The sequence below is a fragment of the Cavia porcellus genome, unplaced genomic scaffold (assembly GCF_034190915.1).
Source record: "Cavia porcellus strain 051 isolate PalLab524CR breed Dunkin Hartley unplaced genomic scaffold, mCavPor4.1 scaffold_21, whole genome shotgun sequence".
In the NCBI taxonomy this organism is placed as follows: Eukaryota; Metazoa; Chordata; class Mammalia; order Rodentia; family Caviidae; genus Cavia; species Cavia porcellus.
This window is the reverse complement of record NW_026947504.1, coordinates 8,961,031-8,987,710: the sequence shown is the minus strand read 5'-3', so window position 1 is coordinate 8,987,710 and position 26,680 is coordinate 8,961,031. Positions and strand designations below refer to the sequence as shown.

At 38.5% G+C, this 26,680-nt stretch overlaps 1 protein-coding gene and 1 pseudogene across 3 annotated transcripts in view; one reads left to right on the top strand and one right to left on the bottom strand.

Moving 5' to 3' along the window:
* Nucleotides 1-15,764, top strand: part of LOC100724692 (protein diaphanous homolog 1) — a 57,936-nt gene extending 42,172 nt beyond the window's left edge. For all 3 annotated transcript variants that reach the window (XM_063232268.1, XM_063232267.1, XM_063232269.1), the window contains 4 exons: nucleotides 750-814; nucleotides 2,186-2,365; nucleotides 3,068-3,817; nucleotides 4,713-15,764. In XM_063232268.1, coding sequence (XP_063088338.1) covers nucleotides 750-814; nucleotides 2,186-2,365; nucleotides 3,068-3,817; nucleotides 4,713-4,871 — 1,154 coding nt within the window. In that variant the 3' untranslated portion in view covers nucleotides 4,872-15,764. The remainder of the gene's footprint in view (nucleotides 1-749; nucleotides 815-2,185; nucleotides 2,366-3,067; nucleotides 3,818-4,712) is intronic.
* An 8,791-nt stretch (nucleotides 15,765-24,555) lies between these two features.
* Nucleotides 24,556-25,064, bottom strand: LOC111753696 (protein tyrosine phosphatase type IVA 1-like; annotated as a pseudogene).
* Nucleotides 25,065-26,680: the final 1,616 nt, after the last annotated feature.

The following is a 26,680-nucleotide window of genomic DNA, read 5'->3' as shown; positions in this document are numbered from 1 at the left end:
ATATATAGTCTCTTAGTTTATTTCTATTTAAATCTAAAAATTGTTCTTCCTCACGTGCCACCTCCTGGTAGGAACTTCAGTTATTATAGATATTCCTTTCAATGACCTACTTGTTTGATGACTGTTCAGATTCAACCAGGTGTGCTCTTTGGACTTAGGACCCATTCTTTTTTTTTTTGTATAATTCTGTGCGTCTTGTTTATAGAGTCTCAGTGTCTTTATTTTCTTTTTTTATACAGTATACTTTGTTTATACAGTACCATGGTTTTTGCTGATTGTACTGTATAGTATTATAGTTTTATATTCTGTTATACATTATAGTACTTTAAGAGTTATGCAAATAAAAGAAAACTCATCAAGTTGGGGCTCCCTTTGATCATTTCTTTGTTCTGAATATTGTGATGTATATACTATATTCAATTCCTTATTTGTCCACCAATTCAATTAATGACCTAGTTTAGTAACAGAACCCAGTCCATAAGTAAGGAATGCTTGTATTTGTGACTCATGCTGGCCCCAGAGAGTCATAAGTATTATTCTATTAATGCTGCCCAATGTAGTAGCCCTACCTGGTATTTAGAAATTACAAGTTAAACTTAACTGAAAGTTCTGTGTCTTGGTCTAGTGCAGAATATTAAGAATAATGTAAATAACTACAAAGACAGAAAACTGTTCAGTATATTGAAGGGCTTAGCAGCAAGAGGGAAGACTAAGAAAACTGGTAACTTCACTTACTTTTTTTTTTCCAGATCAAATGATTGATAAAACAAAGGTGGAGAAATCTGAAGCCAAAGCTACAGAGCTGGAAAAAAAGGTGTGTATGAGGAATCAGTGATTAGGTACTCACCTAGCATGCACGAGGCCCTGGGCTTAATCTTTTTTTTTTTAATTTTATTTAAAAGGAAAAAGAGAAAAAACAAAACAAAACAAAGCGGTATAAGGGTACAAGTAATACAGAACTACAAAAAAAAAAAAAAAAAAAATAAGAAATCACCAGTTAATAGATTACATATTATCATCTTAGAGATAGTTGCTCAAATCATAGTATCAAAGCATACAAAGTGGACATTCAAACAGTGAGACTGCAAACAGTTGTGTTCAATGATCCAACCAAAAACATTAATATGGTCAGCTATTTAACACCCCTAAACACACTTGCTGTTGTATCCTTTAGAGCACTTTTTTTCCCCTCTCTTTTTTACAACAAAATTTACACATTTTGAGTTTTATTACTCCTTAGTTCTTATTACTTTTTGGGGGGGGGGAGAATAAAGTCAAATATGGCAAAACAAAGCTGTCAGTCAAAACCAAGGATAGACATAGCACATGATGTAAAACAGAGTACAAGGTTATCAACAATGGTTATCAACAATGTCCCTTGTTTTCTTAAAAAGAATTGTCTATCTCATTAGATATTATAAAGTTGAACAAAACAGTAGAGAACAAGACCAATAAAACTTAAGCATTGTAAACATTACAGGACTTCCAAAGGAGACAATAGTCAAACCAGAATGGGCATCTTAGTGAATCTTATTGCCTTCACAGTAGTTGCCTATACCCTGGGTTTAATCTCCGTAAGACTTTTTGTCTGTGTATTTCAAAAACACTCAACATTTGATAGTTCTTAGGGGAAAACTTTTCACCATAAGTTAGTCATCAGATGTGCATGTGAGGAGTTATAGGTGGGCTTATACAGTCATTGGGTTACCAGACTGGACAAGGAAGGCAAATGATACTCTTATATAATACTCATAGAATGGTGGAGGCACTCCACCACCACCCATGTTTGCTTGTCGTCTCATGTCTCGTCCCTACAGCAACAGGAACGGGAATATGTCTGGGTTTTCTTTCTCTTTGGTTATTAATAAGGACTCTCATTGTTGTTGATAGATTTTTGATCCTAGTGACTGTGCTGGTATTGTACCACCATTGCTGTCCTAGTTGAAAGCTGTTTCTAGTGTTAGTTTTTTTTCTCTTCTTTTTAAAGTAGGAAGACCATGAAAAGAATCTTGTTCTCTTTTAACTTTGATTTTAAGGTCAAAATCATAGTTCTCTTTTTTTCTGAGGCACTGCCTAAATATGGATCTATAGAGTAAATTTTGACACAAAATAATAAATTCAGGGAGTAACACTTGTACATCTTACTGGAATGGAGCTTGCTGGAATTCTGATTCTTTCTCTTTAGCTGGACTCAGAGTTAACAGCCCGACATGAGCTACAAGTGGAAATGAAGAAGATGGAAAGTGACTTTGAGCAGAAACTTCAGAATCTTCAGGGAGAAAAGGATGCACTGGATTCTGAAAAGCAACAGATTGCCATAGAGAAACAGGACCTGGAAGCAGAGATGTCCCAGCTCACAGGAGAGGTAACTGTCTGAGAAGGGGAGGCAGAGTGCCTGTAACTACCCTCGCCATGTGTCTTAGAACAGCACTCAGCCATCTCACTCCTGGAGAGGTGGGTAGTAGGTAATCGAGTGAGATGCAGCATATTTTACAAATCACTGTTCTTAGTTTTGCCTTGGAAGTAAATTAATACATAAGACATCGAGAATATACTGGAAACCAAAGAAATTATTCGCTACATTTTAAATAAAATAAGCTACTAATACAGGAGTAAAACTGAATTGTTTACTTATTTGCTAATTTTCTCTTATTGTTGTCATCTATTGACAGATCTGCTTACACTTGCTGCACTGAGGTTTATATGATGTGTTATCCAACAATCTGATCACTTACATGATTATATAATTACCCAGATAGCACATTGTTAGTTATACAACTAGAGTAATTTATTTACTTGACCTTTATGAATAGTATAATGCGGAGATTGAGCTTGTCTTTTTAAATACAAAGCATAATGAACTAAGAAAGAACTTGAAGACTTGTGTTCCAGTTCTTGCTCTGGCACTAAATAGTAATAGGACTTTAGGCAAATCACATGATCTGCCTAACTCCTTTCAGTCTCTCCATGTGTAGAAAGAGAAGTTTGGCTTGAGGATTTCTCAGGTTGCTTCCAACCGCAGTAGTCCCTGGAGTGGGATGTACTCATAACAGTGTTGTTTCTGTAGGTTGCCAAGCTGTCAAAAGAACTTGAAGATGCCAAGAAAGAAATAGCTTCTCTGTCTGCTGCAGCTGTGGCTACAGCACCTTCTGTTCCTAGTAGTACTACTGCTCCCTCTGCCCCTCTTCCACCTGGTGCCTCTGGCACTGTTATTCCACCCCCACCCCCACCCCCACCCCCACCTCCTCTTCCTGGAGCTGCTTCCAGTCCTCCACCATCTGCCCTTCCTTTCCCTGGGAATGTTTGCATCCCCACACCCTCTTCTGTGCCTGCTGGTACTGACATTCCCCCACCCCCGCCCTTACCTGAGGTTGCTGCTGTTCCCCCACCCCCTCCCTTCCCTGGGAGTACTGACATCCCCCCCCCACCACCCTTACCTGGAGGTACTTACATCCCCCCACCCCCTCCCTTGCCTGGGGTCGCTGGTGTTCCCCCACCCCCTCCCTTGCCTGGGAGTACTTCCATCCCCCCTCCACCTCCTTTGCCTGGGGTTGCTGGTGTTCCCCCACCTCCTCCCTTGCCTGGAGGAACAGGAGTACCACCTCCCCCTCCCCCTCTTCCTGGTGGTCCTGGAATTCCTCCACCCCCTCCATTTCCTGGAGGTCCTGGCATTCCTCCACCTCCACCTGGAATGGGCATGCCTCCACCTCCCCCTTTTGGATTTGGAGTTCCTGCAGCCCCAGTTCTGCCATTTGGATTAACCCCTAAAAAAGTTTATAAGCCAGAAGTGCAACTCCGGAGGCCAAACTGGTCCAAGGTAAGAGTTTCTGTCCATCTCCATCATAGATCTTAAGAAATGACGTCAGTTTCCTACTTTGTATTTTGTGCATGGAAGGCTTCCCTTCTTGTGGCTTACTATCTGTCCATTTCAAAGTTCCTCTCCTCTTGTGTTTATTCAGCACCTCTTGGATTTCTGACATTACCATGGAGAGTTCTGTGGGTGTTGTACTCTGAACTTATCCCAACTTTAAAGTTAATGTTTTCCTAAGGGTAAATACCATGGTAAAACATAGATTGACAGTAGTCATTTTCCTAATCTGAAAATGATTCAAATTGTGCTAATGGACTCCCACCTCCCAGGATGAGTGTTACAAAGTCCATACAAACATGCCCTTGATGTGTCTGAGGTTCTGAATCAGTTTTTGCACCCAGACCTCAGTTAAAATAAAGCATTTATCTTCTAAAGTTCATTTGGGGTTAGAAGAAGGACAACAAGCATAATTGAACCTAGTTCTTGATTAAATCATCAGTAAAGAAACTGACAGCCTCCTCTCCTGATCATACCACAGAAAACATAGGTGTCTCTGTGTGTGTGTGTATATGTGTGTGTGTGTGTGTGTGTGTGTGTGTGTGTGTGTGTGTGTGTGTGTGTGTGTGGAGAGGGTCTCACTGTGCAGTTCTGGCTAGTCTTGAGTTTGCTATGTAGTGCAGACTGGCCTTGAACTCACAGCTATCCTCCTGAAGCTTCAGCCTCTTGAGTTCTGGGATTACTGGTATGCACCACCACTCGCAGCTGGTGTTTGTCTTACTTTAGTCTGACTCTGATAAAATACTAGTAACCAGACAGTTGCCTCTTTTGCATCTTAATCAGTTTTTAAAGAAGTATACTGGGTTTGGCTTAGTCACTCTTAACCATCTGCCTGTATCCACAGTTTGTGGCCGAGGATCTTTCCCAAGGTTGCTTCTGGACAAAGGTGAAGGAAGATCGTTATGAGAACAATGAACTTTTTGCCAAACTCACCAATACCTTTTCTGCCCAGACCAAGAGTGAGTACTTCCTATTTAATGCCAAAGTCTGGTGTAAGGCTTAGAATATCCTTTTGATTTCCCATCCTCTTCCCTTCTGTATGTAGGGGTTGGGGTCAGGAGTGTTGGATAGAAGAGAGATATTTTTGTATTATGGGATTATTGGAGTTGGGAAAGAGAATTATCCCATGTGGGTATTCTATGTCAATTATGACTGTGGGAATATGAGATTAGAGTGCCACAAGCTCAGTTTGGGGCCATTTTGATGATACCATTTTGTGGATTTTGGCACTGCCTCAAGTTGTCATCTCTAGGCTCAAGTAACTTAATTAGCAAGGGTTGGAGGGATTGTCTCCAATAACCATGTGTGATTCCTTTCCTTTCTTTTATTTCTTTCCAATGTCTGATGCTGTCTCCCTCCTGGCCCTTTGCTCCAGCAGCTTCCAAAGGTAAGAATACAGAAGACTCTTTTAGTTGCACCTCTTGAATAATTGAGAAAAAAGATCAAATAAATGCATAGGATTTTCTTTTTAAAAAACTGAGACCAAGGTTGAGAGTTGATGGCTTGGGCCAGTAGCTATATAGTGTGGCCTGAATAAGAAGTAAGTTTTTTTATATTAATACTGTCACATAGTTTTTTCTTTGGAAGGTGAAGGACAACTTAATAATACCATTAGAATTTTCAACGTGCTTTAACATATTACTGCTTTATTTGATCTGCCATGAAGCCTTACGAGATAGGTCAGGTATGTGTTGTGTCCATTCTGTAGAGTGAATAGTTAGATAGTGTTCCCCAGGGTACGTTACCAGATGTCTGCATCCTGACTTCTGGTCCATGGTTTCTATGTAAATTCTTGGTTTTCTTTTTTACCTTCATATGTTTCTCTTTATTTTAGAAGAGCTGATCTGCTTTGCTATCCTTGCTTCACTTTCTAATTCTTGTGGTTGGGCACTTCTAGTTATTTCTTCTGAGAAATACATTATTTGGAAGATCTTGTCTTGTATGATAATTCTAGCCTAATAATTTTATATTTCCATCATCTCACAGTATTGTTGTTCAATTAGAGATTTATTATGACCCTAGTGATGAACATTAAGTACGCTTCACAGTATTTTTCCCCCTTCTTTCTCCAGTAAATTAATGTTTTAAAAGACAGTTTTTTATAGAAAATGTAAGTGATGTGGTGGAACCAGGCTATACTTTATTCTGATAGTCTAATAGATTGCTAGGCACCTTTGGTTACCCAAGTCATGTGTGTCTCTAGCAGTGAAAGATCATGATGCTCAGACCTGTTTCATAGCCCTGTCACTTAGGGCAAAGTGGCCTTTTCCTCTGAGAACTGTCATCTAATAGAACAGGAATTTACTTCCACTTTCTTAGTTTAAAACACCAACAAAGACTAGTTAACAGTAAAAGTAGAAATCAAATTGTTTCCTATTATGTAAATTAATAGTCTCTATTCCTGTGTTAGGCTCTGGCATAAGTTTCAGTTTTGTGCCTGGGCTGGTCACTGAGTTCCACTGCAAATGTGCGCCAACTGGGCCTCTTTTCTTTCCCATCTTTTTGTCCTGTTTGTTTCTATTCCTACTGATTTTAGCTGGCTTTTCTGGAGCTTAGTAGTCTTCCTTGGCATTATGTCCTCTTTATCAGCATTTTAACAGCAAGACTTTATTTCAACTTTTGTTGTTTTCAACAATGTAACCAAATTTAATCCTCCACCAGTTCTCAGTTTCTGCCCAGGAAACTGCTTTCTTACTCATTGAGGTTCTAACTTGTAACAATTTTGGCTTTAAAAAAGAAAAAATTATTCTCAGAAATTTCTATCAGAAAAGAACAAGTATGAATCTGTTTAGTTTTGTGTATTAATTTTCCTGTAATAGTAATGATTCTTGGTAGATTGCTATTGTTACCAGGGAAATTTGTAACTGGTCTTTAGTTGTAGTTAGGCCATTCAGATACTGCATTTTCACGCTGTCGTAGTTTCCTACTCTTTTCAGGAGTAGAGAAGGTGCCCTTAAATGACTAAGTCAAGGGTGTTTTTTTGTATGTCCTAAATTTTTATCATGTAGAAAAATTCCTGGGAGAGTTTTTTCTGTCAGATACAGTCATTAATACTTATTGTTTGCCTAACTCTCTGCAGCCTCCAAATGCAACAAAACCATCCTGCTTCTCATCAACTATATAAACATCTGTGTTTTCAATTTGCTCCAGAGAACAAGCACTTCCTTTTTTAAAAAATTATTTCTTTGGATTTTCAGTGTTTTATTGACTCCAGTGTTGTTTTTTTTCCCTCACATTTTTCTGCTTTTCTTTTTATCTGCTCATTAAAATAGTGATGCCATATGTATTTGAATGTTGGGACTTGTTTAATGTGTCTTCTCTTGGAGACAGAATTGGTGCTTTGACATTTTCCTCCCTGATACTGGTGATTGAACCCACTAAGGCACTCTGTCTACCACAGGCTATTCGCAGACTGGCTGCTGACTGGCTGGCTTGCACATGTATGTATGTATGTATGTTTTTATCAAGAAAGGAATGTGGTTTTTGAGCAAGTCTCACTCCATCGCTCAGACCAGCCTTGACCTTGTGATCCTCCTGCCCCTACTTCGCTAATACTGAGGTACGAGGCATAGGAAAGGTATGTCCTGTCCTGTGTCTCACCCCGCCCACCCACTCTATACCGGGGAATGAACTCAGAGCCTTTGTGCTGAGCCACACCTCCCCTTCGTTTTTAAATATTTTGAGTCAGGATCGCACAGAGGTGCCAGACTGGGCTTGAACGTGCAGTCCTCCTGCCTCCCAGGATGCCAGGATTATAGGTATTAGCCACCATGTCCAGAATTTTTTAAATTCTCAAAATTTGAGAAGTAGAGACTCAAGGGACTTAGATCCTTCAGTACTTTGCTTCCAGTGCTTTAAACATGTATAATGCAAGTTTAGAAGAAGTGCTTTATTCTTGTTTTTAAAAATTATTCAAGACACTATAGAAAGTAGTGTCCAGACTTTGACTTCAAGTATTTACTGTATCCTCTTATTCCCTGGAAAGATACTTGCCCTAGGAGCCTCTGAAATCTTAAATCTAAACAAAACATCCTCATTGGCTTAAGCAGCCATTTCATTCCTTTAAGCACAAGTGTCCTTGATTTGGAAGTATCTTCAGAGTACAAAAAGGGAACATTAGACTAGCAGAAGTAAATGAGAGACTGGGTATATAATGTTATAGAAGAGGTATTTTCTAATTATAGTATATTTTTTAGCAAAACTAATCTAGTTGGAGAAATGCAACATGATTATTAGGTACTGTAGAAGCCCTGCTTGGTGATTTCCACTCAGTAATTGCCCAGTGTTGATGAGGAAGTTACTCGGACATTAGGTTTTCATCATATTGCATTATTTTTGTACTAACACAGCTTTCTGCTATTGTGAAACATGCTTGCTTGTTATTTCCCATTTGTTTTGTTAATATCTAAAACCTCCTGTATACCGACTTTGGGCACTGAAGAAAACACTTAACTCTCTCTACATGTCTGCCTTTCATAGTCAAAGGTGCCTCCATAAACTTCTTGTTAACATTCAAGCATAGTCTCAGGCTTTGTGACACATGGCTGTAATCCCAACCCTTGGGAGGCTGAGACAGGAGGAGTACTGTGAGTTTGAGGCCAACTTGGTCTATATAGTGAGTTCAAGGCCAGCCTGAACTACATAGCAAGGTCTTGTCTTAAAAAAAAAAAAATTCACGTATTTGTGTACTTTTTTTTACTAAGAGGAGAACTAAGAGACAGGAACTGGTCCTAGAATTTATGTGGCACATTCTCCAACACATTATTTCTCCTTAAAGAATTAGTCTCTTGTTTTCGAACTCTTTTATTTCCTACAAATCAAGAACTTACTTACTGAGTAAATTTATTCCCTGACAGGGAATTTATTGAATTGGGTGTGATAGACAGTACCATAAAACTTCCAATCCCCTTTTACTTTCTCAGTTTCCTCACAGTGATCAGCAAAGGAGTCTTTTTTTTTTATCACATACTCTGTGTTGACTCTATTTTTTAATTCCTTAGAAACGTGCAGTAGTCACATTTCATCTTCTCCAAGAGCTTTTTATGACCATAGTGGCCTTGGAGAGTTCATTAAAACTGTCATCGCTTGCTGAATATGGTGGCACACACCTATAATTCCAGCATTCAGGAGGCTGAGGCAGAAATTTTGCTGTGAGTTTGAGACCAGCCTAGGCTACATAGTAAGTTCAAGGCCACTCTGAAACACATAGTGAGACCCTGTCTTAAACACAAACAAACAATAAGTCACCTCTTGAACTATAGCATGGGGAATGATAATGATGACCTACATAGAGCAACTTCTTTTTTTCTTACGTATATTCCTGCATTCCAAAACCTTTCTGAACCCATCACATTTAAAATCCATGCTTAGTAGATGTGGAACATACCACATGCAGCACTGGATTTGATAAAGTATAAGATAAATTTTGGGAAATGTGAGCATCAGAACAGTTCTCCAAGTGTTTGATTGCAGAGATGTAAAGAACTTGGTGAAAAGTAAGATTTTGGTCAAGAGTTGAAGATTTTATTAAAATAGTACTAGTATTCTAGTTAGAATTTGATTGAGTCCAGATTCTAAGGCTTTTGCTGTCCCAGAAGTTAGAACTGTTGGCATCAAGGACTTTACTTTGCCACTGTTGCATAATTTTCTTAGTTGAGGCTTTAGGCTTTAATAGGATTCTGTGGTGGGGAATAATCCCCTCTTCAGCAAAGATACAGTATAAGGGTGTTTTCCCTTTTCTCTGTGATTTCTCTGTTGTCCACTAGGTGGCACCCACCCAACCACTCTAATAAATACTGTATAGTGAAATCTGCTAATTTAAAAAATTTTTATATTGGTAGATGCTTGTAGAAACAAGAATTTAAAAAAGAACTCAACCTGCCCCTCCTGACTAGTGAGCCACTTGGCAGAAGTATAATCTTTTCCATCGGTTCCTTACTTCTTTCACAGTGTAGGGTTAGCACTTGTTGGTATTATCTAACTTGTTTCATGAAGGGTCAGTCTGTTAGCACAAAGCTCTTGGGATCAGATAATCATCCCTTTTAATCTAAAATCATAAATTTGCCCTTGTCATCTGGGATTAGAAAGAGACCCGCTCCTGGAATAACTACCACATGTTTTCTGGATCATTATCTCCATATTACCTGTGGTATAAAAAAGCTCCTGACAATCCAGTTTTGCCATCATCTGCCATGATTCCACTGAACCTAATGTTATGCCATTTTCTTGACTTATGGTGCAGGTGACCCTTATTTCTCCTGTTTCAGTCCCCTAAAAGTTTTGTGTATTTCCTGGTCTTTCTCCTTCCAGCTCAACTAAGCTCTGGAAACCAGTCCTTAGTGCCTCTGGAATTAATGAGCTATTACCAGGGAAACCTGTGCTGTTAACTTCACCTTCTACAGAACACTTTCCCTTTTGCTGTCTCATGTGATGTTTTTGTTTGTTTGTTTCTTCCATTACACCTATGACTTAATTTTCAGCAATTTGTATACCAAAGGGTTAGGGTCCTACCAGTTCTAACAGTTCTTGTCTTAGTTTTGTCCTCCATCCTACCTTGCCCATTCCCTGCTGTGGTCACTGCTGAGAACTGCAGGCCTCCACAGTCTGTTTCATACCACCTATGTTTGTCTCCCTTTTTATCTGACTCTTAATGTCCGGCCCCCCAACAGTTCTTCACCCTTCCTAGGACTTCCAGTCTCTCTATCACCCGCCTAACTAGTGACTTGGTTCTTCTCACCTAAAATTCCATGGTTAATTCTCTGGTATTGTGCTTCCCTTTACCTTGCGCTTACTTCTCCCACTTGATTGGCAGAACCACCATCCTGGTTAAATCTTTCTTTCAGTCCGCCCTGCGTCTACCTCTAGCTGTTCTACTCTGAACATGGCTGGAGCAAAGCACGTAGCTGGCCGCCTTCTTTTTTTTTTATAGTGGAATTGAACTCAGGGCCTCGCAGGTGCCAGGCAGGTGCTTATGCCTCTGAGCTACACCCCTGGCCACAGCTGGCCTTCTTGATACACTTTGCCTTCAGAACGCCAGTGCTGTTTTTCTTCTGCCTTCTGGCTCTGCTTTTCTCCAGGTTCTCCTCTGCTCTGTGTGTGGGTGGCATTGTTTATTGCTAGACAATAATATTTTAAGATTTCTCAAAGAGTTAAGATTTCAGTTTCCTACTTGTTAGTTTTTTGACGCAAGGTCTCTATGCGGTTCAAGGTGGCCTTGAGCTCACTGTATAGCAGGCTGGCTTTGACCCTGGGACCGTCTTCCCAAGTGCTGGGGTTGTAGGCTTTCACCACCATGCCCAATTCAGGGTCTTACTCTTCTACACATCTTTTTTTCTCCTCAGAGGCCCAACACCTCCTAATCCTCATTCTCTGATGGGGATATTTTCTTTGTACTTCACTGAAAAAATTAAAGCAGTTAGAAAAACTTGCAAGACTTTCACTGTTACTTTTTCCCACTTCCTCTGTCTTCCCTATTAACTTTATCCTGTCTAAAGCCAATTCCTAGACTAATGTGATACCTTCATTTTAGCAAATATATAAAATATGCTGAAAATACACAATAAAAGACCTTTCTTTCTCCTGCAGTGACCATGAGTTAACCATGTCTTTTGTATGCGTATACTATTCTATTTGAGGAGAAACTTTGAGAAATTTTCACACAGACCCTTAGTAGAAAATTAAAAGGCGAGGCAGGTAAGAGATAAAATTCCAAAAATGAGAGGGCACATACATTTTTAAAAAGGAAATCTGCGTGACTTCTTATAGTATATATTGTTCTACATTTTATATAACATACTTTAGTATCTCTTAATGTTACTACATATAGATCTACTTTTTAAAACTTATTTTGTATGCTTCATTATTTCTATTGCGTAGATAGTTGTATTTTCATACAAATAATACAAATTAAATTTTAAGTAATGCCTCATTGAATAAAAGTTTTCAATTTTTTTTATTAGAAGCATGGTTGCAGGAACCCTTCTGCTACATTTATCTTTGCATACTTAGGTTTTTGCACAGTAATGTCCTAATAAAGTTTCTAGACTCAAATCACTGAGTAAGGATATACAAATTTACTCTTCCACAAATGAGAAACTATTTATTGTAATATCTGCTAGGGGACACTGATCACTGATAGTATCACATAACGTGAAGTAGATGAACACAGATACCTTTCAGTTCTGAACTTCTGGTTCTGCTATTCCTTTTCTCTCTGTAGTAGCTATCTTTGGTATTATCTGATATTATCACCCCAAACTTTTGATAAGTTTTTATGTTCTTTTGTTACTTTGTTTGAGTCTAAATTTTAATCTCTTTCTCTGTGCACTTAGGATCAGCTGTTAAAACAAAATGTTTTAGGAATATAAAGCTAAACTAGGGAAAAAATTAAAATTTTTTGCTTGAAGATTACTAAAGTACTTTCCAAAAAAGAGTAGTGAAGATTTAAGGGAAAGGATCATCTGATAAGAATAATTAAACTTTTAATTCCTTCTAAACTGGGGGAATCTGATACAGTATTTATCTGTAGTAGTGTGTTCTCTTTTTCACCACCAGATGGCACATGGATCGCTTCTATTTTAGATGTGTCATTGTTACGTTGGGAAGTGATGCAGTCTGTGACATAATCACGTTGGAGAGAGGCACTCTGATATTTTTCCTTACAAACTGCATAGAATACTGCCCTCTATCTGTCATGAGATTTATTTGGAGGACTGACTGCAGTAAAATTACAGCAGAAGGCTAGTGAATGCCCTTTTTCAAAGGAATCTCATTCTAGCACTGTTAGTTTTTAGAGGTTATGGCTTTGTTTTTCTTAAGCTAGTATTCTTATAGGAGCAGTCTTAGTTTACTTTGGGAGCCCAGAAGCTGGGGAATGGTTTTTTTTTTTGTTTATTTTTTGATTTTAGTCTGATAGGTTCATGAAATCATAGCCTCCTATTTAGAAGACTTAACAGAGAGAGTTGTGTTTTACTAGCTTGATAGCTTATTATATATTTGTTTGAAACCCCATTATAACACATTCATAATCACATCTCTATCCAGCTTCTTTTGAAGAACTTCAAACACACGATAGAACTTAGCCACTAATTATATGTTGTAATTTGTTAACTCCTAATTATCTCAGTGCTGTTTTAGAACCTCTTTCTAGGCATCCACACTTTGGTATGTACTTGGATTGCTCTATCGTAGAGATATATAAATTGAAACTCCGTCTTTTAAATTCAGGGTGCCGTCTCCCATTTTCTGATGATTTCAGGTTTAATTGTCTTTTAAATGTATTCTCCATCTAGTAGGAGGATCAGTATTGCTTAAACTTCTGTCCTCTTTGTATGTAAATATCTCTTTGTACCACTAATTCTCAAAGTGTAGTGTGTACAGAAGGATTACGTGAGAAGCATTTTAAAGGTTTAAATTGGAGGACTTCACTAGGACTTCACCTCCAGAGGATATAAGTCATGAGGATTGTAGAAGGGTACATTTTTAACAAGTACCCCGTTTAATTTTGTAATGATTATGCAAATAGGGCTTGATCCTTCTGCTTTGGTATTTCTTTTCCATTTTTTGCACGCTCTTCTTACTCGCCACTAGCCTAGAAGGTACTCCCTACACTTCTCTTAACGACGTCTGGATATCTCCAACAGAGTAGATGTGTGTTATTCTTTTTTTTTAAATGGAGGTCATAGAAATCAGAGAATAGTTCAAAATTTTCTGTTGATTACAAACATTCTGGATGCACTATTTCAGAAGAACTTGTTTTTATAAAAGTCTTTTTTTCTATCTTCCCAGCCACATCTTAGTAGGCATTTTTGAAGGTCTGGAGAAATTCTTTGGGATCAGTGAAACTGGGAACAACTTAGAGACTGACCATGCTGTAGAGGATGGAAGGTAGGGAAAGTATTGTACTAAACTTAGACTTGTATGGCATGAATTGAGTGGAAGAGGATGATTCGGGATAGAGAGGGCTGTGGTCTGCAGACCTAACTTTCGCTCAAGTTTGGTTATTCTCTTGGCTAGAGCCCTGGAGTTGGAGACTAAAAATGTGTTCATGAGTAGGCATGAGCTCTCCAGGAAATGTAACAGTAAAACTAGGCTTTGGGATCAGTAGAATGTAGTTCCCTTGCTAAATGCTACAGTTCAGAGCTGCTGTCAAGAAAAAGCACTATTCTGAGGAGCCCTTGATCATGTACCCTTTGGGAATTACTGGATTTGAAATGATTATTTTGCTGATACTGGACAAATCACTCAGCGAGGAGTACTAGGGATGTCTCCATCACAGACTGTTCCTTCTGGGGCTTTTAATTTTGCTTCACTATGTTTTTCTGTAAAGAAGGTAGTTCAGTAGTTAAAATAGTATTAAAGGAAAACTCAATCCGACCCTACTATTCATTCAGTCCATCCTTCGCCCATCCTTTAGAGATAAACCAATTTTATTAATTCCTTAAATATCCTCTCAGGGTTTTTTTTTAAAAATGCAGTCGTAAGCAGGTACTAATTCTGATTCTTGTTCTCCCAAAAGATATACATACTATTTGTATTGTTCTATACTTTGCTTCTTCATCTGGAAATACTCCTTGTATTTAAGTGTAAAAAACATATATTATTTTTATAATAAACACAAAGAGAAAACAAAAATACAGTGATGAAGTCATCTGTCCTTTTTTGAAATAATAACCACATTACCACACCTTATCTGGTGCATCTTAGTTTGCCCATATGTCCTTTTGTTCTCTTTGCAAGCTCTCTTTGTGTCATGATGGACTGAAGGGTTGACTATACCAATTTTATAAAGGTATAGCAACTCATACTAGAACCTTACAGTGATTATGGTGTGGAAAAGAGAGACTTGAAAAATTTTGTGCAGGGCCTTCCAGATCTAGCTCCATTGTTGGAGCATCATACTCAAGGAGTGACCAAAGTTTGTATCACTAGAATTAGGACATATTCTACCCCAAAGAAGAAAAAGAAGCCTTAAAAGAAAAGGATGGCATACTTCATTCTTTTCTTCCTTCCATCTCCATTTTTGTTCTGGAGATTAATTGCTCTAGAACTTGGTATTCTGTAACTTTTGTTTCAGAATTCTTGCCCATCACCGGTAGAGAAATACAGAATAATATTCATGGTACGATTTTTTTATGGAGAAAGCAGGAAGAAAATTTGAATATTATTAATACAATTGTGTTTTATAGATAAAAGAATGCAGAAGTAAAAAGAAGGGTTTGTGACAGTTACTATAATATTTTGTTAACAGTGTTAGATTTTTTCCCTTCAGTTTTGCTCTAGTGATCCTAGCCTACTGTAAGGGAAATGAGATTCCAATATAAAAATCTTTGTATTTTTCTATAAGCCTCACAATTATACATTGGCAACCCCATTTCTGCAAGGTGGGATGGAGCCATTCTTTCCTCCTGATCCTACAGTAATTCCAATTCTTTTCTAAGACTATATGATTTCTTCTTTCCAGTCTATTTTATTAGATGTGTGCATATTTACATTTATGTTGGCAAGAAACTTGCAAAAATTCTTTTAAGATGAACGCCCCAATTTTCCGATTCTGTTTGCATTTTTCTTTTCAGCCACGGGGTGTGCGCAGTTGAGCTGTTTTGGTCAGGTTCCAGATTGTGAGGTCAGAGACTAGTGATTGGGGGAGAGGATCAGGTGACTTTCAGTAACTGTGATGCGGTCCTGCCCTCTTCTCCACCCCTTCTCCCCCCACTTCCCCACCCTTTCCTGGCTTCCACCTCAGGAACAAAGAAGAGAAAAAAACAGCAGTGTGACGAAACCCAGCAGCTGTCTCTGCAGACTCAGGCTGGGGGCTGGGTGTTTATTCCGTCTGTTCTCTTTGTTACCCTGTTACTTCCTTGCCTGACCCTGAATAAATGGAGAGTATTTCTAGAAACCTTTGTTACAGGAGATGGTTTACAAATTTACAATTAACTCAGTATTTAGGTGAGTGTGGGTGAGACAGCAGTGATTAAAATTGCTGTGGAGTGGCGGAAAAAAAAAACACGAAGGTCCTTTGCCTTCCTCGTTCTGTTTTACTTGCGCATGCCTATATGTAAGACTGGATTTATGGGGGTGCATCACCTATTATTTCTAGTTCTTAAACACTTTTATAATGCCTTATTAAGTATTAACCTAATTTTATAGCAGAGAAACATGTCCTTTTCTAATTAAGATCTCGTAGCTTGTAAATACTGTGCCGGAGCTGAGACCAGCAGAGCTCTGAATGTTGGTGAAGGGAGTGGCTTTCGAAAAGGCAGCGGTTCGAGGGTCGCGATGCCTGCCTGAGACCAGCATGCACCGTGCCAGGGCTTCCTTTCCCAATGATCAGTGTGTCCTCATTAAAAAAAAAGACATTTGAGGGTGAATCATACGGAAGGCAATATATGTATTAGGAGAGAATTTAAAAATAGGTTAACCAGTGCTGTATGTAAACCTCATTTTAGTCCTGATTCAGACAAGCTATATAAAACAGTTGACATTTGAGATAATTGAAAATTGATGTGATAATGATATTGTGGGTCTTTAAAGAGTTATAAAAAGATATGGGGGATATTATATAATATTTGGGATTTAGCAGTGGGTAGTGAGGCATAGGTGAAACAAAAATATCCTAACCATGAAGTGATCATTGTTGAGGCAGAGTAAAGGATGCAGGCAAGTTTATTGTCTTATTCTGGTTTTAATGTTTTAATTTTTCCCATGATAGAATATTTTCGAGAAATAAAAATAACTTTGTTCTATTTGTCATCTTTTCTCCTGCCTTCTAGCCTAATCTCACCTTGTTTAAGCCTGTCCTGTCCCCTCACAGACACACCTGAGTCCCGCCTTGGGTTGTGCTTAATCTTTCTTGTGCCTGTCCACCCACATTTCAGAAACCCATCTCTTCTTAACGCTCCCTAGTTGAGTCACCATCCTGGGTGTGCTGGGAAAGTGTCTGTGAGAAAGTCAGTGACTATCCTGGGCTGTCTAACCTAAAGCATCATAAAGCATCTGGATTTTTAAAACTGTTTCTCAGTTACCCTTTGAGACATCCTCCATCCTTTCAGTACCTGACTTTTTTTTTTGGTCTTTTTCCTTTTTATCGGTACCAGGGATCAAACTCACGAGCTCACACTTGCAAGGCAGGAACTTATGTTGCTGAGCTAAATCCCCAGCCCCTTAGTACCTGACTCTTAAAACTTCAGAATTCTGTCTGGTTTTGTTCTTGTGATTTATATATCCATTTTTCCCTCCCCCTTTTATAGCTTAACCATCCATGACTGTCTATTTCAGTGGGATTTAGCAAATGAGGAATGTGTGTTTTAGCCAAGAGGTCGATAATGGGAATCTGGTTACCTCTGAGCAGGGATAACTGCTCTTCTTGACATGGGGGCTGATTTTTCCCTCCTGTAGAATATTCTTACAGTTGACATTAAAACTCTGAATTTTCCCCTCATATAAGTTTACAGTTATAAGAAACATAAACTAGAAATCCTCTATATGGATAGTTTTCTTGTATTAGCCCAGGTTCTGGGAATCCTAAGATGTCTGCCTCTGGAGACGATCAGGCCACCTTGACAGTGCCCCCTCCTTTTCACCAGTGATCAATATGTCCTGATTTTTTAAAAATACATTTCACGGGGAAAAGAACCATTTGGAACAATGCATAGATTAAGCAATTTAATCTTGATTTTCCCAAATCAGCGTTCATATAAAGCTTAACAGACATGGCTTATTTTATGTTAGTCAGACTTGTTCATTTCATAGCTGTGTTACCCTCACAGAAATTTGTTGTTATTTCTTGGGGTTGTTATTAAGTATCCCAATTTTTCAGTTGTGCCTGGGAAATGAAGTTTCTTTGGCAAAGACCTTTGTTTGAGAGAGAACTACAGTGATATCAATGTTCACCAAACTTTTTATATTTTAAATTTTCTGTAGGGGTGGGAATCAAACCCAGGGCCTCACACATGCTGGACAAGTACTCTACCACTGAGCTAGATCCCCAGCTCCACCTTACTTTTTTTTTTTAAACATTTTTTGATGAGTCTGTGCTCATTTCTTATATGTAGTACTGGTACCTCACTTTAGGTACATTCGATAAAGTTTCTTTTTCAAAGTGTTTCCATTTTTTCCACCTTTCTCCTTTAGTCATAAGGCCTTTGACTACTCAAGGGAGATGTAGCATTAAGATTATAAAGGGCATTCCGGGTAGAAGAGGGCCGAGCAAGTTGAGATTTGGTCCTCGGTGAGAGGGACAGGTAAGGTTGGGTAGAGTTGCTTTGTAGCTCATCAGTCTTCAGGCCCTGGGAATAAGTGACTTTTCAGCTGTCCCATTCTCAATTGCATTTTCCCAGTCATTTTTTCTATTCCACGTACTCGTACTGCAATTATTAGGAACTGTTTCCAGGATGTTAGGCACCTCCCCACTCCTCCACTTCCTGTTTGCCATTTTCATTGAGAGAACCCTGCAACAGGAATTCCTGAGGAAGTGATGGATATAGCTACGGGACTGACTCTCTGGTTCACATTACTGAAGCCAGCGGATGCCCTTCTATAGAACTCCTTTCCTTTTTGGGGGCTTTTGGAAATGGTTACTAATCATAACATAATCATAACATAAACATAATCATAAACAGTAACTGGGACTCAGGGCTCTGTGTTGTTGCCTTGATTGTGTCTTCAGATACTAAAAATTACTTTTCTTTCTTGAGCTTCAGTATCTACTCCTGAAATTTAAGAATTCAGTGTAGGTATCAAGGATTATGACAGAATTGACCTGGACTCTTGGATTGCTTCTTTAGATATGGCAGAAAAGGATTGAAAATGATCGAGTTATGTTATGTGCATGTACTAGTTTCCCAAAATAAACATCACGATTCTATATTACTAACCTTCACTAATTTAGAAATATATGTACAGTAGAGAGAATAGGAAGATGGGGTCCCATTGTTGGGCAGCAGGGGGTGCCCTTTCCCTTTGCTTTACTGCCTGGCACTCCCTACTGCATTCAGCCATTTTAGACAGATTGCTTTTGCTTCCAGCTAACTCCATTTTGTGTTTGTGACGCAGAAAAAAAAAAAGCTTTAGGGAAAGGAGAGATCTGATTGGGGGAAGGAGTGAGACAGGCTATGCTGCCAGCATCTGTTACTCAGCAGTGGCTCACCAGGGACCCACCTTGCTCCAGGCTGCCTGCATCCTGAGCAATCGATGCTGCAAGTCCCTGCCAGTTGCGCAAAGAGCAGGGTGTTTGCCTCCTGGATGCCTGCTTACTGGCAGAATGCTAGCTTTGGAGACAGCAGGCAGTACATCTCCTCTTTCTCATTTAGTAAAGCCTGAGTTTAGGTGTCTTTCTTACAGTGATGGTTAGAGTGTTATCCTTAATCATAAGGTCAGATATGAAAAAAACTCCCAAAAGAAGGAGAAAAACAACCTTTTTACTCAGTCTTCTGGGAAAAATCAAATCCCTTGAAGATTTCAGGGTGGATTGAAAAAAAATAATAAACACAAGCAATATATACACATACACCTTGTGAAAGAGAGCCGTTTGGGCACCTGTGGCCATCACCCAGTTTAAAGGCTTGTCAACCTGTGACTATCTTGTTTCACATTCCTGCATCAACCTTCTGTCATCTGTTACTAAGTATATTCTAGTTGATCCTATCATTTGATGATTAAGTTTAGGATGTGTCAAAAACACTTCTTTAAAAAGTTGAAAAATTCTTGAATGTCATCAGCTGTCTAGTTTTTAAATTTTCACAATTATCTTTTTCTTTAGTTTTGTCAGTTTTTGAGACAGAGTCTTGCTAGTGAGACACTGGCCTTGAACTCACTGTATAGCGTAGGCTGGCCTCAAACTTGCAGCGAATCTCCTGCTTCAGCCTATAGGTGTGTGCCACCATGCCTGGCTCCAAATTGTCTTTTAGTAGTTTTTTAATTAGTTCATCTGAATCACAGCCAAATAAGATCTATATTTTGCAGTTGATTGTGGTCTCTACAAGTTTCCTTTCCAGCTTGCATTGTCTTCTTTTATAGTGTGTGGTTTTTTATAGGCCTAACTTTATTTTTAAGAAGTGTTTTATTAGTAGTTTGCCATACATAATGATTATATTCAGGTTGGGGGTTTGATACATATGCATATCATATCTTGATGATTTTCAGTCCTTTGCCTTTTCTCTCCCTTCTTTCCCAAATCCTCTTTTGATCTCTTTGGAGCCTTCCTCCTTGTTTCTTAACATGGCTTTTTAAAGACTTCTTAAGGAAGGTGGGAGGCTGTTTCGGGCTGGGACTAGGTTGGTACAGTCAGAAGTTACTTTTTCATAGGGCAGAGCTTCCCACTTTAGGACTCCCTAGAGGCTATTGGAGAGGACATGAGCAGCAGTACTATACAGCCTGCAGAGAGACAAACAGTTGGAATTATTTTTTTTCCTACCATAATAGCCTGTTACTCAAAGTCTTAAGAAAAGTTTACACAATGCACTCTATAGGGTACATAGTCATAAAAGTGGGCCAGGCCCTTTCCTAGGAATTAAAGGAGTCCTTTTAAGCTTTGGGGTAGTTCTTTTTTTTTTTTTTTTAATTAAGTTTATTGGTGCATTTTAGATATGTAATTACCACATTCATCATAAAGAATTTGTACCTGTACATGATACTTTGGGGGGGGGGTATCAGGAATTGTACTCAGGATCTTGTGCTTGCCAGATAGGCACGTATACCACTGAGCTGTATACCCAGCCCTGTACATGATATATCTTGATTCCTCTTTTTTCCCCCATTCTCTTCCCCTTCTTATTTACAAAGCATTGTTTCCATTTTATGGGAGTATTTTTTTTTAATCTGCTCTGTAAGACATGTATCCATCCCTAGGATGATTCCATATCCTCCCTTTTTTTTTTAGGTTAAGTAGCAACCTTACTCCCTGATTAGCCTAATGAATTATCAGCACTTTATGGGCTATTTTATAGAAGGGGGAATAGTGTTGTGGTAGTACGAGAGTGTATGGTGAAAACTCATGTTTCGGGGCTACATGCTCACTTTTCCCCATGTCCTTTATAGAGCTATCTGAAACTGACTTAGAGGCAGATGACTAGGGGAAACATCACGCTTAGTGCTCTTTCTTCCAGTCTGAAATGGGTCAGTAACTGTAACTTTCAGCAACCACAGTAGTTACTCTGTTCACTCCCTTTAAAGAAGGGCACATATTATAGAAAGGAAGTTGAAGGACTAACTTCTTGGGGAGGCTGGCGCAGCACTTTTAAAGTCTGGTCCTTGGAGACTGGATTGGACCCATGTCTATTTTAGAAACTGTAGTTTCCACTAGCAAAGATGTTGGCATCTGCTAAAGAAGTCAGGGTTGCAGTATCTGGAAACATGGACCCTGTTCTGCCATGTTTTAACAGAAGAGTCTGCTAAGTGATGAGAATTTCTCTTCTGCTTTTGTCTGTGGCAGCAGTCTTTGCAAATAAGACTTTCCTCCCATTTTGCTGAGCTGCTGTCTATTTCCACCTCTAGTTTGTCCCTTAGGTATTTCATACAGTTCTATAAGCTGAAATTACCCAACCCTTGATGTCATTTTATAGTGTGAGGCCTAGCGTGAGGCCTTTGTTCTAGGCTTCCCACCCTTGATCTGATGAAAATGGGAGCTGAAACCTCTGAATCTTGGTAGGGTTTTATGCTAGGTGCTGTAATATTTACATACTGAATTAATGCCTTGCTCCTGTAACAGGGTTTGGAAAACTGCAAATGGGAGTATTGTATGGGTCTGCAAGTTGTGACTGTCTTTACTGCTAATTCTGATTAGCAGTAATTCCTACAACCCAGTCTCAAAGCTGTACTAGAATTAGCTGTCTTAAGGACAGAATAGCCCCGAGCCATGCCTGCGCTATCTTTCTTGGTTTTGGGTGGCAGTTTTAAATTTTTAAATGTAATGACACCACACTACAATAACAAACTTTTAATTTGTGTATATTCCCTTGTAATCTCTCCAAATCAAACTGGATGAGAACTGAATCAAATTCAGTGGTTAGATTCAATATTAACCTAATAGAGAGATTTTGATTTGGTTCTTGTCAGTTCAGTTTGTAACCAGAATTATGGAAAGAATTAAGTTTGTGAACCAAAGTCCCACTGTACTTATTTTTGTGATGATAGGGATTGAATCTAGGCCCTTGTGCACATGAGGCTACTCCTACCACTGAGCTACATCCCTGGCTTTATATGATTGGTTAATTTTATTGTTGATTTGTACTTTAGATGCCCTCAGTTTTTATATTGACAGTTATAATCTCAAATAATGAGAAAGTTATTTCTTCTTTCTAATCTTTATAATTCTTACTTCTTTCTGCTTTACTATCCTGGCTAAGATCACCAGTATTGTTGAATGAAGTTGACAATGATAGATATTCTTCTCTTGCATTTAGTCTCAGAGGGAAGATTTTAGCATTAAGTGTGATTTTTTTACCTTCAGCTTTTGGTAGAAATCCTTGCCTTTTGGTGGGGGGGGCAATTGGTAAGTTTTTCAAATCTTTATGCTTTGTATTTTGCTCCTGTTTGCACTGTGGATCTGACTACAACCAACCAACAGTACTCATGCTACTACCTGGATATTGTGCTGCCTTGAAATTTCCTCCACATAAACTAGCCCATTATGTTTAAACTTAGTCTTCCATAAAGTCTTATATGATGTGGACAAATCCTATGGCAGAATATAACATACATTGCTTTTCATGTAATTTCCCAAGAGTCACTCTCACTAGAGCAGTCTTTTCTCTTCTCAGAACTATCAGCTTTCTAGTCTTCTGAATCCCCTGTAAACATCCATTACGCTCAATTTAGGACATTCTAGAGCTTCACTAGGTCCGGTCTCAGACTCCTCCCACAAACCAGTTCCAAATGCTTCTGAAGCACATAGTCATGACCATGACCCCAGTCTTTGGCCAGTTTTCTGTTAGCTTTTTATTGCTGGGACAAATACCTTACATCCACAACTTAAACTGGAAAAGGTTCATTTGGGTTCATGGTTTCAGTCCATGGTTAACTATATCCATTTGCTTTAGGCCTGTAGTGAACCAGAAATATCATAGTGGAAGGACATGGTAGAGGAAAATTGCTCACCTGATGGCACCCAGGAAGCAGAGAAAGAGAAAAGAGAGCCAGAGAAAAGATACAGTCTTTAAAGGCACTTTCCAGTTCCTTTAAGTAGCCCCTACTTTTGAGTAGCCCATTCAACTGTGAATTCTTCAGTGGATGATGAAGTTAGTGACCTCAACATATGAGTCTTTAGGGATACTTCATATTTAAACCGTAGCAAAATATAGTAGTTTGCCAATGCTGCCATAACAGAAACTGACTTCTCACAGTTCCAGATGATAAAAGTTTGTACAGGATGTTTGCAGGTTTAATCTTTTATAAAGCTTTTATTCTTGGGGCTGGAGATTTAGCTCAGTGGCATAAGCACCTGCCTTATGAGTTCGATCCCCGGTACCGATAAAAAGGAAAAAGACAAAAAAAAAAAAAAACAAAACAAAACAAAAAACTTTTATTCCTGGCTTGCAGATGGCCACATTTTCATGATGTCTTAAGCACAGTTGTTTCCTATTCTTGTAAAGACAGCAGTCAGATTGGACTAGAGCCTACCCTAATGGCTAATTTTAACCTAAAAATGCTATATACAAATATAGTCACCTTCTGAGGTTTAAGGGTTTCATCAGATGAATTTGGGGAGGAAATAATTCAGTCCATAATAATGTTTTTATTATAATTTTAGTCTAGTACATTGTCTCTTTTCCATTATAATTTGCTTCCAATAGATTACTTGCACATATATGGAGTGTATTTGGTTCCTGCTAAATTACTACAACTTTAGTGATTTAAAATAATCCAAATTTATTATCTTTTACTTCTGGTGGAATTTACTGTCTTTTTGTCTGGAGGACACAATGCTAAAAAAGTGTTGGCAGGATTGTGTTCTTTCTGGGGGACTATAAAGGAGAACCTGTTTCCTTGACTTTCCAGGTTCTAGAGGCTGCAGTTATTTCTTGGCTTATAGCAGCTTCCATATTCACAGCCAGCAGAGTAGCATCTTCAAGTTTCTCTCTCTGGCCTCTGCTTTTCTCATCACATCTTGCTAACTCTGACTGTCCGATCTCCCTCTTATAATAATCCTTTTATAAAGAGCCTACTGGTTAATTCAAAATAGTCCTTTAGCCTCAAGATCCCTAAATTATTCACACCTACACAGTCCTTTCAGGAATAATTTTGGGGGACCATTAGTTCATCTTTGGAATTTTCAGGATTTTGTGTGTGTGTGTATGTGTATTTCTAGCTAATGCTTTATGGTCAGTGCTCTTGTGAATTTCAGTCTTTAGAAATTGGTAGAGTTTGGTTTTCTTTTTTTTTTTTGGCTTTTTCCTTTTTTATCGGTACCGGGGATCGAACTCACAACTGCTTGCTTGCAAGGCAGGCAGGCACTTATGCCGCTGAGCTAAATCTCCAGCCCCTGGTTTTCAGTATTGCAAATAATTCTATGTGCACTTGAGAAGCACATATATATTCTTCTATATATCTCCATTACTTTCTCTTTAGTGATGTTTGGTGTGTTTAAATTTCTTGTAACTTTACTTTTTTATTATTAGTTACTGAAAAAAGTAGTTAAAGTAGATTTGGCATTGTAGTTCTTCAAGAGCGGTAGCATAAAGCACCCTCATTTATCAAATGCTATAGTTGTTTCCACCATTGGACTCTTTGAAGTGCCGCCACATTTTAGGACAATATTTCTCTAAAAAGAAAAGTTTCTTGCTGGTAAAAACTCCATGATTTTTGTCTTATGGATTATACTGAGTCTTCATATTTCATTCTATCTTCAATTAATGCTAAGACAGTAAGCACTTGAATTTTCCCAAAGCCTGCAACACAGTGGACAGCAATATAACAAATAGACTCTTCACAAAACTTAAATTTTACAAAATGTAACCAATTGTCAACAATTTGGTTGGATCGGGTATGCCATCTTCAAAAAGCCAGTTGAGAAAGTAAATGCTTTCTTCCTCCCAAGAGTACTGTCATAGGTTACATACTCTTACTATTGTGGTAATTTCCTAGTTAAATTGAGTTCATCTATAAATGTGTTTAAGGTGACATTGGGGGGACAGTTTGTGATAAAGAATCTCATAATCTTGTATGTGACTTCCACAGGAGCTGGGCAGTTCATTCAAGCCATGTTAGTTTATTTAAAAACAGCCAGTAAGTTATGAAAGAATTTTAAAATTGCATATAAATATGATACCAAAAAAAAAATTAAGTCTGCTGTGCCAAACAACAGTAATATTCCTACGTCCTGCGTTATATTCAGTTGTCATGTGTTTTTATTCTTATTTACAGGAACAATTCCTGTTACGGTCATCTGTAAAAGCAAATAGGGGCACTTCCTCCCCTCATTTCTCCTCTGCCCAAACTCACATTTTGGTTTGGATATCAAGACTGGTGGTCCCCCACGCATACCAAAAGAATATGAAGAGGTTTATTAATCTAGGTCTATAAATTGAGGTCTCTGGGAAAAGCAGGGCAACCCTCTCAAAGCAGTTTCCAGGGTCTTGAGAGAGCAAGGAGAGGAGACTGGCCTAGGATTTTATTTTGATTAGGAATGCAGCCACGGTGAGAATTCTGCATAAAGGCAGACTTTGCATAATTTGAATCTCTTGCTGGTGTCAAGGGATGGAGCACTAGGACTTTCATATCCCCTCCTTGGAGAATAGGATATAGAGGGAAGGGGAGAAATGAAACTTAACAACAGTGAGACATCAAAAAATAGACTCAGTCTTTATTTTTATGACCTTGACATGTTCATCAGTTTGGATTTGTCTAATGAGTCCTTATTAAATTTAAGCTTTACCTGTGGTGCTTTATTGTAAGATAATGTTACTCAAGGTAACAAATTAAAAATTGTTATATTTTGATGAACTATATCACTTATTGTGGAATGATTCTCTTTTTCTTTTGTATTGCTTTTTGTTCCCTTAAAGACTGTTTTTGTCAGGACAGGATTTAGCTCAGTGGCTCAGGCACTTGCTTGGTTAAGTGCAAGGTCATAAGCTTGATTCCTAGTACCAAAAAACAAAACAAAACAAAAAATATATGCCAGACTGTTCTTGTCTAATGTTAAACAACTTTGCTTTAGTTAGAATTTGCTAAGTATGACTTAATGCTTTTCCGTTCTTCTGACTTCAGCCTTTCTGAAGCTTTTCCTTAGTTTTTCTGACAAACAGCATATACTAGAATTTTTTTAGACTATAATTGCTTATATTGGTGTTTTAAAAATTCTTATGTAAATGTTTATTGCACGCATATCATGTGCTGGCCACAGCATTAGACACTGAAGCCTCATCAAGGTATAAAGCAAAGTCTCCAATTCCATAACTTTATGAGAAGAGCCAGATTCTAGTTCAGGGAAAATTCTTGTCCAGTGTTGGACAGCTATGTTGAACTCCTTGCTGCCAGAATCCCTCCGAGTGGAGGTTATCTTGGTGAGAAACAAGGAGTGCAGACAGTATCAATCTTAACTGGAACATGTAGTCTATCTTCATGTAGCAAAATTACTTGACATCTTTGTATTTAAATTTATCATGTTTCCCCTCTCTGTGGTGGGGAATTGAACTGGCCTTGGGCATAGCCAGGCAAAACTCTACCATTGGGCTGCATTTCCAGCCCCTAAATCTACCATTTTATCTTATGCTTTCTGTGTGTTTTTTTGTGTCATGTTGATTTTATTCCACTGTATTTTCTAGTTCCTGCCTTGATTTCATACCTGACTCCAGAGTTATTTGGATATTTGCTTAA